Source organism: Gymnoscopelus braueri (assembly GCF_963280865.1).
Source record: "Gymnoscopelus braueri genome assembly, chromosome: 24".
Taxonomy (NCBI): domain Eukaryota; kingdom Metazoa; phylum Chordata; class Actinopteri; order Myctophiformes; family Myctophidae; genus Gymnoscopelus; species Gymnoscopelus braueri.
Window position 1 is genome coordinate 1338913 of NC_137626.1, and position 15820 is coordinate 1354732.

Genomic DNA, 15820 nt, shown 5'->3' on the forward strand with positions numbered 1-15820 from the left:
AGAATGGAACAGAGCCTTCATTAGTATCATTGTAACAACCAGAATGGAACAGAGCCTTCATTAGTATCATTGTAACAACCAGAATGGAACAGAGCCTTCATTAGTATCATTGTAACAACCAGAATGGAACAGAGCCTTCATTAGTATCATTGTATCAACCAGAATGGAACAGAGCCTTCATTAGTATCATTGTAACAACCAGAATGGAACAGAGCCTTCATTAGTATCATTGTAACAACCAGAATGGAACAGAGCCTTCATTAGTATCATTGTAACAACCAGAATGGAACAGAGCCTTCATTAGTATCATTGTAACAACCAGAATGGAACAGAGCCTTCATTAGTATCATTGTAACAACCAGAATGGAACAGAGCCTTCATTAGTATCATTGTAACAACCAGAATGGAACAGAGCCTTCATTAGTATCATTGTAACAACCAGAATGGAACAGAGCCTTCATTAGTATCATTGTAACAACCAGAATGGAACAGAGCCTTCATTAGTGTCATTGTAACAACCAGAATGGAACAGAGCCTTCATTAGTATAATTGTAACAACCAGAATAGAACAGAGCCTTCATTAGTGTCATTGTAACAACCAGAATAGAACAGAGCCTTCATTAGTATCATTGTAACAACCAGAATGGAACAGAGCCTTCATTAGTGTCATTGTAACAACCAGAATGGAACAGAGCCTTCATTAGTGTCATTGTAACAACCAGAATGGAACAGAGCCTTCATTAGTGTCATTGTAACAACCAGAATGGAACAGAGCCTTCATTAGTATCATTGTAACAACCAGAATGGAACAGAGCCTTCATTAGTATCATTGTAACAACCAGAATGGAACAGAGCCTTCATTAGTGTCATTGTAACAACCAGGATGGAGTAAGGAAGATCCAATATGGCTGGTGTGCATAGAGGCTGCTATTCCCCCCCCCCCCCCCCCTCTCCCAGTTTAGTTGTGCTTTACTGGCTCACCTGCCAGTGAGGAGCCCCTACCGTAGGGGTGATGCAACTTTGATGATGTAGAGGGCCACTATATTTCCACACTCACTCCAGAGGAACACATTGCATATACTGTCAGGCGCCATGTCACGCAAAAGTAGCAAAAATAGCAGATAGCTCAAAACGTGTCGTAGCGCGACGCGTTTTGAGCTATCTGCTATTTTTGCTATTTTTGAATTGCAATTGAGATTTCTTTTGTGCTATTTTTGAATTGGAATAATGAAAAGTAACATTTTAATTTAATTTCAAATGCATTTAGTTATACTTATGTTAACTTTATGAACTTAAATACAAACACATTGGACATAAAAAAGACAATAGAATGTTAATACTAGTCATTAAGCTACTAATATAGACTGAAGTCATTAAAGCGGGTCATGTTTGCATACTTGGAATTGTAACAGCTGACATCAATAATATATCACTATTCCCATATTAACCTGCGTTAAGTGAAGGTGGCCCTACCGGGAGGACGTATTGTTGTTGTATTCACAGAAAATAGCCGATTTATAAGCTCACACCGACATGTTGTGAGCTTGTAGATTGGCCGTTTAATGTTCCATCCATCACATCTTTGTGTGTGTGTGTGTGTGTGTGTGTGTGTGTGTGTGTGTGTGTGTGTGTGTGTGTGTGTGCGTGTGCGTGTGCGTGCTTGCGTGTTAGACGGGGACCAGTGCTCTCCCAGCCCGTGCCTCCATGGGGGGTCTTGTACAGACACAGCGGGGGGCTACAACTGTAACTGCAGCTGGCCTTTCAAAGGAGACAACTGTGAACAGAGTGCAGAGGATGGCAGACCTGCCACCGAGGAGCTCATCATTGTCCCAGGTATAATGACATAATGTGTGACATGTCTAAATGTAGATATAGACAGTGGTGGAAAGTAACTAAGTACATTTACTTAAGTACAATTCTGAGTTATTTGTACTTTACTTGAGTATTTCCAATTTCCAGTAGGCCTACTTTTACTTCTACTCCACTACATCTCAGAGGCAAAATATTGTACTTTTACTCCCCTACAATTATTTGACAACTTTAGTTACTTTGCAGATATAAATGATTACATTATAAAACATACATTTGCCCATACCCTAGGTGGGGTTGGCGAAAGGGCCTACTCTGTGTGGAGTTTGCATGTTCTCCCCGTGTCTCCTAGGGTAGTTAATACCCTCACAAAAACATGTAGTAATCCTGGTCGCTATACCGCCTCCCCCATGACAGCCGGGGCGCCTGATGGAGGGGAAGGGAACTGGTTGGAATAACGTTTTCCTTCCACGCGCTACGTCCTACCGGGGAAACTCCCCCCTGTCAGGTGATAAGAAGGTCAGTTGGCTCTCATGCATTGAAGGAAGCATGAGCTCGGCCCTGGCCTCCCTACTGTGGGGGACTGGTGTAGTGCTGGTGTAGGGCTGGTGTTATGCCCAGGATCACTTAGAAAATTGGCACCGGGTGAAAAAAAATGGGTTACAAAAATCGCGGGATAAATAATTTAAGTAAAAAAAAAACAACAACATACATTTACGACTTTAGCCCTATTTTATACGTAGGCTATTTTCAAATATGTTAGTACTTTTACTTTTTGTACTTTAAGTACATTTTGATGCCAATACTTTTTCTATATTGCAGTATTGGTACTTTTACTTAAGTAAAAAAATTGAGTTTTTCCCACCACTGTATATAGAGGAACTCATAGTTGTCCTATAGGTGTAATGGCAGTGTGAACAGGGCCGGATTAACCCTTTGTGGTGCCCTGTGCTACGACACGCTGCTTCTAAATGTTGCCGCTTTTCGGCGATAGTTCTGTCTTCTTTCACTTTCTCCACGCTGTTTGGTGCCCCCCCCCCCCCCCCCCCCCCCAGGTTGGTGCCCTGTGCTTCAGCACCTAAAGCCCTTCCGTTAAGCTGGCACTGAGTGTGACACCTCTAGATATATTAGGCCTTGCTTTAATTTGTGCTGCAGCGTAAACGTGAGACACTTGTTCTATGTCTGGTCTGTTTCTATGCACAGCTCAGTGCTGAAGCAACACATGGCTCACCTGTTGGTAGAGTGTCATGTGTTTGTGTCATAGACAGTCAAAAGGATGGACAAAGTCACGCCCATAGACTCTAAGACTCTATACCTACCGTAAATGAAGCCTATTTTTTAGCAATTTCAACTCCAACTTTCTATATTTGGAACACGGAAATGAATGCTATTGGTTGCGACCAGAGCGGAGGTGGGGAATACATGCTATTGGTTGCGTAGCTTGTCAATCAAATCATCACAAGGTAGCCACGCCCCTCCTACAGCATACCTTACTTTATTGTAATTTTTAAAATAAATGGGATCATAATTTACCAAAACACACATCATGATGATTGAAAGAAGACTTTAAACTGGAAGCATATAGTATGTATGACTATGTTTATTAAGGTAATAAAATCAAGTCTAAAGTTCGGCAAAAACCCATCCGCTTGAATTATTTCTGACTTCAGCGAACAGAGAAACTACAGGCCATTCATATGAACTGTCACTTCCTATATAGCCTCAATTTACAACTCAGAAGCTGGCCCCTTGGTTTGTATGCATCATGCAGACCTGCATGTATTATTATTTATATTATATGTGATTATTTTATTATTATATTGTGATCCTAGTTTACTGAGGCACTACACTGTCTCTCTGTATGTACGTTGCTCTGGATGAAGAGCGTCTACTAAATGGTGTGTGTGTGTGTGTGTGTGTGTGTGTGTGTGTGTGTGTGTGTGTGTGTGTGTGTGTGTGTGTGTGTGTGTGTGTGTGTGTGTGTGTGTGTGTGTGTGTGTGTGTGTGTGTGTGTGTGTGTAGAGTTCACACAGTGTCCTACAGAAGGACCTACAGCGTGTGAACAGTTCTGCACCATGATGTACGACACCTTCACCTGTTCCTGTTCACATGGATACACACTGCATGAAGACCTACGGTCCTGTTCACCACAAGGTACCACAGACAGACAGACAGAACGACAGAACGACAGAACGACAGAACGACAGAACGACAGAACGACAGACAGACAGACAGACAGACAGACAGACAGACAGAACGACCGACAGACAGACAGACAGACAGACTCCTCCAAAAACGTTCGGAAACTTTATTTCGGTTGATCATTTCTGCCCTTCAATTGGTTTTGTATTTATTAGATTTTCGTCCTGAAAACCTAGTCCTATGTTGCGCTGATAAGCAATGAGCAATGTTCAGTATGGCCATCTGAAGTGTTAATCACTGCTATAACACTGCTGTCTGTTTGAGGAGTTTAGATAGATATACAGCTGATAATGTTATTGTTTCCAATCTCTCTTTAACATGTTTTTCCCTCCCATTTGTGTGTGTGTGTGTGCGTGTGCGTGTGCGTGTGCGTGTGCGTGTGTGTGTGTGTGTGTGTGCGTGCGTGCGTGCGTGCGTGCGTGCGTGCGTGCGTGCGTGTGCGTGCGTGCGTGCGTGCGTGCGTGCGTGCGTGTGTGTGTGTGTGTGTGGGTACGTGCGCGCAGTGAAGCATCCTTGTGGCAGAGTGTCTCAGTCTAAACCAGAAGGGCAGGACAACAGTGTGTACAACTGTCCACATAGACACTGTCCATGGCAGGTACACAACATCTGCACACACTACTGGTTCAGGTGGTGTAGTGTTGTCCAGTGACTCTTACTAGTGGGCCCTAAAATAATCCATTCACACATCAATTTATATTGTTTTAAATGTTCAATCAGGAGAGAGAACTCCAGTTCCAATGCTGTCTGCTATTTATTTATCTTTTTGTGTTTGTGTTATCACTTGTTTATCCTGTGTCCTGTGTGAGTTCTCTCTCCTGATTGGAATACATTGGTATCCCGACATAAAACTAGTTTTTCAGTTTGCTAAAGAGCTGGAGAGACATGGAGGAGACCCTTTGACTGAACAAACACTCTATAGTAATGATTACTATCACAATATAGATCTATTTAACACCAGACAATTGTTCAAGTCGCTCCGGTCCGAGTCCAAGTCGAGTCCCAAGTCATTTGGTCCCAAGTCCAAGTCGAGTCCCAAGTCGTTTGGTCCCAAGTCCAAGTCGAGTCCCAAGTCGTTTGGTCCCAAGTCCAAGTCGAGTCCCAAGTCGTTTGGTCCCAAGTCCAAGTCGAGTCCCAAGTCATTTGGTCCCAAATCCAAGTCGAGTCCCAAGTCAATCCAACCCTCAGGTCCGAGTCCCAAGTCGAGTCCCAAGTCATTTGGTCCCAAGTCCAAGTCGAGTCCCAAGTCTTTCTGTTGTGGGCAAGTCAAGCCGAGTCACAAGTCAAGTCACAAGGTTGTGTCAAGTCCCTCACTACGATTGACGATTGTTCCCCAGCCCACCCACAAATCACTCAGGTTTATATCTTGAAGAGAGAAACCGTATCTTAAAGTCAAGAATTAAACCACCATAAAGCTGTTCATTTATCCATTACAACATTACATGTCTGATCATTTAGTTAGAACTAGAGAAAGGCTAAATTACACTAAAGAAATGGCATGTTTGATACAAAATTGTTTACTTTTTAACATTTTGGCTCAAACTGGCACTGCCTTTCTGAGTAGTTTTCAAGTGTATTGTTTTGTAAACAAAGTTAGAGCAAGTGAACAAAGTGCTCATGTAAACATTAAACAAAGTCAAAGGTAACAAACAACAAACTTCAAGGGCATTACTTTTGCTATAACTATAATTATGAATGAATATTGGATAAACTGTGGGTGAAATGATGCAGGAAAGGAAATACATTAATGGCATTTATCTATAGGCCTATTAGGCCTATAATCCTGACGTGTCTGTGTTTGTTTTGTAGTATTTTAATATTATGTCATTTTCCATCAGGCACAGTTTAGCCATCTACTACAGTTGCCAGATTCTGTGAGAGAAACAAGCAACCAGGTCTAGGAAAACCAGCCAAAAACCAGCCCAAAAGAAGCGACTATGGGCCACATGAGCACTTTAACATGTACATCAGCTATTTGAAAATACTAGTAGATCTACAAGCTCACAACGCGTCGCATTGCGACACGTTGTGAGCTTGTAGAATGCGACGCGTTGTGAGCTTGTAGATCTGCTATTCTCAAATAAAATCTTGCAGGGAAATGATAAGCAGATCTGGCAACCCTGTAGGACCTACACGTGTGTTTGTTGTTTTGCAAAGGGGTCCTTGGTAAAAAAAAGAAAAAGAAAAAGAGGCTACAACACAGTGGAATAAAGGCATCTCTTTAAGTTTATATATATAGCAGAGAGAAACTTAAACTTATGGTGGAAAAAAAGAAGGAAGGAATTCAAGTTTGGTGGGAGTGATTTAGTGAAGTTAAAGTTATTAAACCTGCGGACAAATGGAAAAGTGTCGACGTGAGAAAGTGATGGATTACGCAGAGAGAGACTTTATTGCTGTTACCATGGATAAAGTATACAGTCAGTTGACTTCACTACAGTACATCATGATCGGTGTGATCCTGATTCGACAGTGGTGAGTGACTTTCATGTTTACATGTACGTATATCTCGCTGGCTGATGCTACTGTTGTTGATTTATTATTAGATTTAAAGTGAGTACTGAGCACAGTGAGCAGCACCACCTCTCCTTCTCCTCCTGGCTTGGCAAATTGAATAACTTTGGGGACTTCTGTTGCTGTTGCCATTGTTGTTTTTCCTGCTGCTGTGGCGCAGTGCCCCAGCTGTTCTGCACGCACTGATCAGGGTTGCCAGATCTGCTTATTATAATTTCACCGAAAGATTTTATTTGAAAATAGCCGATCTACAAGCTGCTCACAACGCGTCGCATCGCGACGCGTTGTGAGCTTGTAGATCTGCTATTTTCAAATAGCTGATGTATATGTTAGAGTGCTCATGTGGCCCATAGTCGCTTGACTCGCTTCTTTTGGGCTGGTTTTCCTAGACCTGGTTGCTTGTTTTTGCTCACAGAAAATCTGGCAACACTGGCACTGATGATAACTGGACGGCAGCCGTCATAGAATCAAAATAACCCCGCTGAGGGTGACGGTGGCGTTTGCACAGTACACACACAGATCATTCACAGGGAAAAAAACAAACAAGTCACGAGTCATCTTGTCTCGAGTCGAGTCGAGTCGGGAGTCATTGGCTAGCAAGTCGGAGTCGAGTCTCAAGTCTCGTTGGTCTTTTACCTTCCAAGTCCGAGTCGAGTCGCAAGTCTTTACATTCAAAGTCCGAGTCGAGTCGCAAGTCGTCAAATATGCGACTCGAGTCGAGTCACTATGACTCGAGTCCAATTGTCTGTTTAACACTGTTACTGAACAAACACTCTATAGTAATGATTACTATCACAATATAGAGCTATTTAACACTGTTACTGAACAAACACTCTATAGTAATGATTACTATCACAATATAGAGCTATTTAACACTGTTACTGAACAAACACTCTATAGTAATGATTACTATCACAATATAGAGATATTTAACACTGTTACTGAACAAACACTCTATAGTAATGATTACTATCACAATATAGATCTATTTAACACTGTTACTGAACAAACACTCTATAGTAATGATTACTATCACAATATAGAGATATTTAACAATGTTACTGAACAAACACGCTATAGTAATGATTACTATCACAATATAGAGCTATTTAACACTGTTACTGAACAAACACTCTATAGTAATGATTACTATCACAATATAGAGCTATCTAACGTTAAATACACTAAAATAATAAAATAAAATAACAACCATCACTTACTGCACCTTTAATGTTCTTTGTTTTGTGTTGCTAGGTTTCCCTGATGGACAGCAGAGGGGAGGAGCTATGTGGAGGGGTGGTGCTTGGCAGGCGTTCTGTCCTAAGCTCCGCCCAGTGTCTGTTCCTGGGGAAGGGACCGCCCCTTAACCCATCCAACCTCTACGTCCAATCTGGTTAGTTCTGTCACACCTGCACCCATCCAACGTCTACATCCAACCCATCCAGCAGTTGCAGTTAGAACTGTAGACTCACTCCTAATCTTCTGCCATAATCTGAAGACTCACCTCTTCAGACTGTGCTTTATAGTCCATGAGCCAGAGCCCCAAAATTGAGCAATGATTATCGTAAGAGTGGGCAAAACCATACCTATATTAAATTGTTTACAGGGTCAATATAGGTAAATAAATATAAGATAAGCTTTCCACAGGAGCAGCTTTTTCATATTTATCACACATTTTGTTATTTTCCCCATACGTACATGACAGGTGAAAAAATTAAAAACATTAAAAAAAAGTTATCATAATGAAACTTCCCCAGTTGATTATTTACATGAAGACAATGATTTATTGTATTACAAGTTTTCTGAAATTGTATAAATAAATATGCAAATTAGGCATTTAGTCCATGAGCCAGAGCCCCAAAATTGAGCCAGATATTGAATATTCCCTCGTTAAAAACCTTTGACTTGAACATCTTAACATATGAAATAAGAATGTTGACTCTGGCTTTGTCCAATGTTCCAATGTTGATTCTGGAAAGTTATGCAAATTCGGGCATATTTTCCTAATGCCTCATTTGCGTATTTAAATATACAATTTCAGAAAACTTGTAATATGATAAATCATTGTCTTCATGTAAGTAATCAACTGGGAAAGTTTATGATAACTATTTTTTAAATGTTTTCATTTTTTCACCAGTCATGTACGTATGGGGAAAATAACAAAATGTGTGATAAATATGAAAAAGCTGCTCCTGTGGAAAGGTTATCATATATTTATTTACTTATATTGACCCTATATACAATTTAATATAGGTATGGTTTTGCCCACTCTTTCGATAATGAAATCTTGTCTGGCTCATGGACTATTAGCCCGTAGCACTTATCGTAGAACTTGCCCTAGCCGTGACGACCTTGCAGGCTTATGCAAAGGCTAAAATGTCATTTAGATAGCGTGTTATGTAGACAGCCAGGTTCATTTGTAGATCTGGTATCCTATAGTGTGTATAGTTTCAATGTACAGATTATTGATTTTCCGATATTCTACTGTTAGACTGATGATAGGTTATTGGTTTACCTATGATCCTATCTGACTATCTTTATGCATTTGATGTTTTACCTCGTGTTTATCTTGCTTGCTGTAAATCGCTGGATTAAGAGAGTCTGCTAAATGCCTAAATTGTAAATTGTACATCCAACCCATCCAACCTCTGCATCCACTCTGGTTAGTTCTATCTAACTGCTAGGGATGCACGATAATGGAATTTTGTCCGTTATCCGATTACAGACTATTTCCATTGGTCAAATCCACCGATACCGACATTGCACTGCACTGTCTCAGTTTCTCTTCAGCCAATCAGATCAAACTAACACACCGTCTCCGTTTCTCTCTCAGCCAATGAGGTGACGGCAGTGCGCGCCTTCTACGTCCACAGCCGCAACCGACAGGGTCGCCATGACGACGACCTGGTCCTCCTCGAATTGGCCAGGCCGTTGGTGTTAGGCCACGCCCTCTTCCCCCTCTGCCTGCCCACCAAGGACTTCAGCGAGAACGTGCTGATGCGTCCCGGGAGGGCGGGGCTTACCGGGCAGAGTCCGGAGCGCCTGACGTACATGCCGCTGAGCCAATGCCGCGCTCAGCCCAACGTCTCTCATCCAATCACCAACAAGATGTTCTGCATGAGGCGGACTGGTCTAGGTGAGTTCTCCTTCTGACCCAGACTCAGTCAGGACTGTCACAGGGCCGTGAGGCCCTGTCACTAAGACTCCTCTCACAGTGTGACAGGGATATGGGATAGGGGGCACTGTTTAAGACTCCTCTCACAGTGTGACAGGGATATGGGATAGGAGGCACTGTCTAAGACTCCTCTCACAGTGTGACAGGGATATGGGATAGGAGGCACTGTCTCAAAAACAGGTTGATAAACCTTTTTTTCTTTTCCTATTGTAATTGTCATGTTTTCGTTACCGTAGTGAACTATAACGACATGGGACCCGGAAGACCAGACGGTGGGCGGAGCCACGGACCGCAGGCCCCGCAGAACGTCGAGCGGTTTCCCAACGTCCGGGACGGAACCGAGAGACAAGATGGCGGCGCCAACGCGACGGCGAAGAACGTGTCGAGCGCGGCGGAAGCCACGTCGGGCCAGAGCGAGCCGCCGTGCGGCCTGCTGTTCCCCCCCGGGACGCCCATGGCTACGGAGGAGCAGGGGACCGTGTTTCTGACGGGACTGCTGCTGTCTGCTCCTCCGGCGGCGGCGGCGCCCCCTGGTGGCTGCGGTGCAGGCGGACACGGTGGACGTTCAGGACAGGAAGTCCCGGTGTTCACCAAACTGTCTCGCTACCTGGCCTGGATCAGACAGAGGCTGGAGCTGGTGGAGGAGGCCGACATGACGGAACAGCAGAACCAGTACCCCGCTGAACGCTAGAGCAGGGCTTCCCAAACTGGGGGTTGGAACCCCCCTAGAGGGGGTCCCCAAATTATTTTTTTGGGGGGGGTCCCCAGATGATTTAGCCTGGGATCCAGACTGCTTCGCTACGTTCGGCTGATTCTTTTCGCTACACAGTCTGGCCACCAGGGTCCTATTTGACTCGTATTTCAATTACGTAGGCAAGTCAGGAAGTGACTCGAGTCTTACATTGGACAGCCCTGGTCCCCCCCCCCCCCCCCCATACAGACCAATCAGAAGCCGTTTTCTCCCGTTTGTGCGAGGAGATTGGAGGTTTTCCAGGCTGTGTAGCAAAGTGAGAAAAGAGAATCCGCCGAACGTAGTGAAGCAGTCTGGATGCCAGGCTACAGATGATGAGCTTTAATGTGCAACATTGTTTTCTCTCTCAACAGTAAACAACCCAACATACAGTATAAGTGTATACAGGGTATCTGCACATTTATAAAGTTATCATCTGATGACTTTTAACACCTTATTTAATACCAAATTGGCCAAATTGTCAAATATTACTCAAGAAAGAGGCAAACATTGTGAAAATAGCCGATCTACAAGCTCACAATGTGAGCTTGTAGATCGGCTATTTTCACAATATTTATCTGTGGAACCGAGTCAAACTAAACGTAATGCCTACAATTCCAAGTGTTTGTCAGGGTGGGGGGTCCCCACTTCAAATATGATTATTTGGGGGGTCCCCACTTCAAATATGATTATTTGGGGGGTCCCCACTTCAAATATGATTATTTGGGGGGTCCCCACTTCAAAGATGATTATTTGAGGGGTCCCCACTTCAAATATGATTATTTGGGGGGTCCCCACTTCAAATATGATTATTTGGGGGGTCCCCACTTCAGATATGATTATTTGGGGGGTCCCCACTTCAAATATGATTATTTGGGGGGTCCACTTCAAATATGATTATTTGGGGGGTCCACTTCAAATATGATTATTTGGGGGGTCCCCACTTCAAAGATGATTATTTGGGGGGTTTGGGAACCCTTAAACCAGGGGTCTTTATTGCTTTTTTCAGGCCAAGAACCCCTTATCAGAGAGATAGATTAAGCAGTACATAATATTAAATGTATTCATATTAAACTTTTCCCCATTCATTTCATAGATAGTTGCATAGACTTGTTTGACGGGACTATCATCAGTGTTGTGTACATTAATGTTAGTTTTTTATGTTGTTATAGACTTGTTTTTGTTCCTCTACACCAAACCTCTTCGCCAAAAATGACAATTATATTCTATAGAATTATGATCGTTTCCAGTGAATGTTCCCCCAGAATATTCATGCTACTGTAGGGCTCAAGTAGTTCATGTAAAAAATATGTTTCTAAAAAGTTCCTCCCAAGAGCTTTTAGTTTTGTTTTTACTTTTTTTGAAAGAGTTTATTTGAGTCTTTTAGTTGTTTTTATTGTAATATGGATTAGTAAGGGGAGATATTAGAAAATCTCAGAAAAATAGCAGAAAATAGCCGATCTACAAGCTCCCAGCTCATCGCGTTGTGAACTCATAGACCGGCTATTTTCACTATTTTTGGAACATTTTTCTTTTACATTGTTCTGAATTTCATGACCGCAATGCATGGATATTAAAAACAAAATGTACTTTGTAATTTATACTTGAGTTTGTCCACCACTGCTAAAATGCACTTCATCAGGGGTCACCATGTTGTGGTGACATGTTGGTCAACATTACATTTTTCCCACAGACATACAACATGAGTGGACAACAATATTACCAGAAACACATAGCTAGCCCTGAATGACCTTATAACAGGTCTGTAACTCTGAGAGTGTACAAATGTACACTCTCAGAGTTATGGTGGTCCTTGCAAATAAAACATTTGAGAGCCACTAGTAGGACTCCTAATGTGTCATATATAGTGTCATAGTAAATCAGAGTCATACATATTCTGCTGAAGAAAACCTGGAGACATTCAGTAATTGGGTCTTGTGATCAAAATAAGAACATTATAATGGTGTGTAAATCAGCCACGGACAAGACCAAGTCTTTGCCACCGACACATTTGTCCATGTACGGACATATTGATGACCCCTGACCTTCATGGGTGAATTCAGTTGACCAACCATGTGGTCCTTATGAGTCTCCCTCTAACTGAGCGTGGTTTCAGCTGAGTCGCAGAACAAGACGGACACGAGGCAGTATCACGCCACAAGTTTATTACACACATAGAGACAGAATATTTAACTGAAGAGAGCGCAAGAAAATAAACTAAGCATCAATCATGGTGGTGCAGTTGGTAAGATACAGGCCTCATGAGCAGAAGGTTCTTAGTTCCAACCGAGCAAGGACATTTTTCCAAGTTTTACCTGGCTCTTATGTTACCTACCTAATGTTTCAGTGAAGACCACGCAAAATAACAGGCTCAGTATGAAACACAGTGGTGTAGTGGTTAAGATATGGGACTTACCGACAGAAGGTTCTGGGTTCAAAACCAGGGAGGATATTTGCTGACATTTTACCTGGCTCTTGTACATGTTCTCTACACTGTTCTCTACACTGGCTCCCCGTAGCGGCTCGCATCCAGTTTAAAACCCTGGTGCTAGCCTATAGGGCAGCGAAAGGATCAGCTCCTTCTTACCTCCGGGCTATGGTCGATGCTTACACCCCTGCCCGACCACTTCGGTCTGCCGCCTCGGGGCGACTGGTTGACTCGGTCACGACTTTTTTCTGTTCCGGCCCCACAGTGGTGGAATGAACTTCCCACTGATGTCAGGACAGCAGAGTCACTGTTCAAACCAGCAAGGACATCTTTCCAACTTTTACCTGGGGCTTTTATCTTTATCTAATGTTTCACTGGATACCACGCAAGTTAACGGTTCAAAACTCCTAAAGAACTTTTTCGCTCTCCATCTAAATTCTAAAAGGTGGGTTAAGTTCTCAGTTAATTATTAAATTCTCAGTTGCTTCTGCCATGCCAGGATGGCTCAAATGATAAATCAGGGGTTCATAATCTGAATATTCTGGGTTTAAAACTCCCACAGAACATTTTTCACTTTCTATCTAAATTGTGAAAGGTGAGTTAAGTATTACATTCCCATTTGCATCTCCTATGTCTGTGTGGCTCAATAGGTGAATCAGGGGTTTATCATCCAAAGGTTATGGGTTCGAAGCTCCCAAAGAGCATTTTTCACTTTCCATCTAAATTGTGAAAGGTGAGTTAACTATTACATTCCCGATTGCTTCTTCCATGCTAGCATGGCTCAAATGATAAATCAGGGGTTTATAATCCAAACGGTCTGGATTCAAAGCTCCCTACGAGCATTTTTCACTTTCTATCTAAATTGTAAAAGGTGAGTTAACTATTACACTCCCGATTGAATGTCCTATGTCTGTGTGGCTCAATAGGTGAATCAGGGGTTTATAATCCAAAGGTTCTAGGTTCAAAGCTCCCAAAGAGCATTTTTCACTTTCCATCTAAGTTGTGAAAGGTGAGTTAAGTATTACATTCCCGATTGCTTCTTCCATGCTAGCATGGCTCAAATGATAAATCAGGGGATTATAATCCAAAGGTTCTGGGTTCAAAGCTCCCAAAGAGCATTTTTCACTTTCCATCTAAATTGTAAAAGGTGAGTTAACTATTACATTCCCGATTACATCTCCTATGCCAGCGTGGCTCAATAGATGAATCAGAGGTTTATAAACCAAAGGTTCAGGGTTCAAAGCTCCACTAATACAAAAGTCAACTCCAACAACTAATACAAAATATCTCAAAAAACCAAAACAACAATCAATATGAAACTTCATGTGCCTGAATAAAAAAACATAAAACAGTGGTAAAAAAAATAACAAATAAGTCAGCTATAATACTAATAATGTCAATGACATACAACAAAAATTGCTTTGCTTATTATGTAAATGTATTAAGCTCCTCCCACTAGAGGTGGGCTTTACCCATGCTCCTCCCCCTCCTACCGGAGCTAAAAGAGGGCGTGAAGAGGGAGGCGGGCTGATTCCACGCTCCTCGCCTTAAAAAGAGCAAAGATAGAGATTTACCAGGACCAAGATTCAAACCCCCAACCTTCCACCTGCGAGGCCTCTCCTTTTCTCTTGCGCCACCAGGCTTTTCACACTAATCAGAAACTGGAGGTAATATTTGAAGTTTAAGGGAGAGGTGGCAGGTCAAAAGTTGAAAGTCTACAGCAAACACCTCTCCCCCTGACAGAATGACTGAATCTACTAGATTCACTGATGATCAGGGTTCATTATGACAGAACTTTTTTTGAGTTTTAGGTTATTGTTAAACACCATCTGTTGAAAAAAAAATGCAAAGGATGGTTGGAGAGCAAACAGAGGGATGTTTAATGTTATCAAAACACATATTCCTTATTGTCATATCTTAAAGTCATTTATCAATTTCAGAAGACCAAAACTATCAGTTTTAATGTGTGAACCTGGCTCAGAGTTCAAACTAAATAAGAGCAATACACTTAAACACAGAATTGATGAATATAAAGACAAAGGCTAATTAACTAATTGTTTATGAGTGAGTTAGTCTGCAGAATCTGTAGTGGATGTGTGTAAAGCAGTGGTTTTCAAAGTGGGGTCCAGGGGACCCTCATGGTTTCTTGAGGGGGTTCTAAATGTCCCCTTACATTTCTGTAACTCCCGAGAGTGTACAAAATGGAACCAAATGGACCCCTAATGGTCCATTTGTACACTCTCAAGAGATATGGGGCTCATTGAAATTTAAATGTCTTAGAAGTAAGGAGTTGGATGATGGATTCAAACCAAAAGACAAACAAGCCGAGGGGAGAATGAGAGACTCCAAAAGTAATGAAGACTGCTGTCACTATGCGAGTCAGGAGGGAGTGCAGGACAGAAAGACCAAGGCAGACTAGTTCAGATACAAGGAGTTTTCTTTTTTTTATTATGACAAAAACCAGGGAACACAAGGAGCACGAGAAGGACTAGGAAGGCACTTGCAAGCTTCACTTGTAAAAGCACAAGAAGATGGCCTACATACACCGAATCAAGGAGACTAGATCAAACATTAAGATACTCACAGACAACTACATACAACAAACAGACTGGCAGTGAAGGGCAAACAGCAACACATTGGAGACACAGGTGCATATGTATGGACAATCAACACACGATTGGCTAGGGCTAAACAAGACACAGGTGAACAACATTTGCAAATGACAGGGTGAGACAAGACAGGTAGCAGCAAACAGGAAACACTCAGACATCACTACAAAACAAAAAGTACACAAGTGTAAATTAAAACCTGAACTAAGAAGATATCCTACTATATAATTGGAGTAACCTCTGACTGTCTGTCTTGGGTGGTGTCTTGGGTCGACCGGGTATGGGCTAGTATTTCTAAAATATGTAAAGAGCACAACTGTATTGTAAAACACCAAGTATAACTAAGAAACAAGGAACAC

The 15820-nt window shown here is 42.2% G+C and overlaps 1 protein-coding gene across 1 annotated transcript; it reads left to right on the forward strand.

The window, feature by feature from the left end:
- Positions 1-3918: 3918 nt before the first annotated feature.
- On the forward strand, positions 3919-11239 carry LOC308080217 (coagulation factor VII-like; the record flags this gene model as incomplete). Its single annotated transcript, XM_080421993.1, has 4 exons — positions 3919-3963; positions 7774-7912; positions 9353-9655; positions 9931-11239. 4 exons carry the CDS (start codon positions 3919-3921, stop codon positions 10383-10385), a joined length of 942 nt encoding a protein of 313 aa, XP_080278119.1. The 3' UTR covers positions 10386-11239.
- Between the last annotated feature and the right edge of the window lie 4581 nt (positions 11240-15820).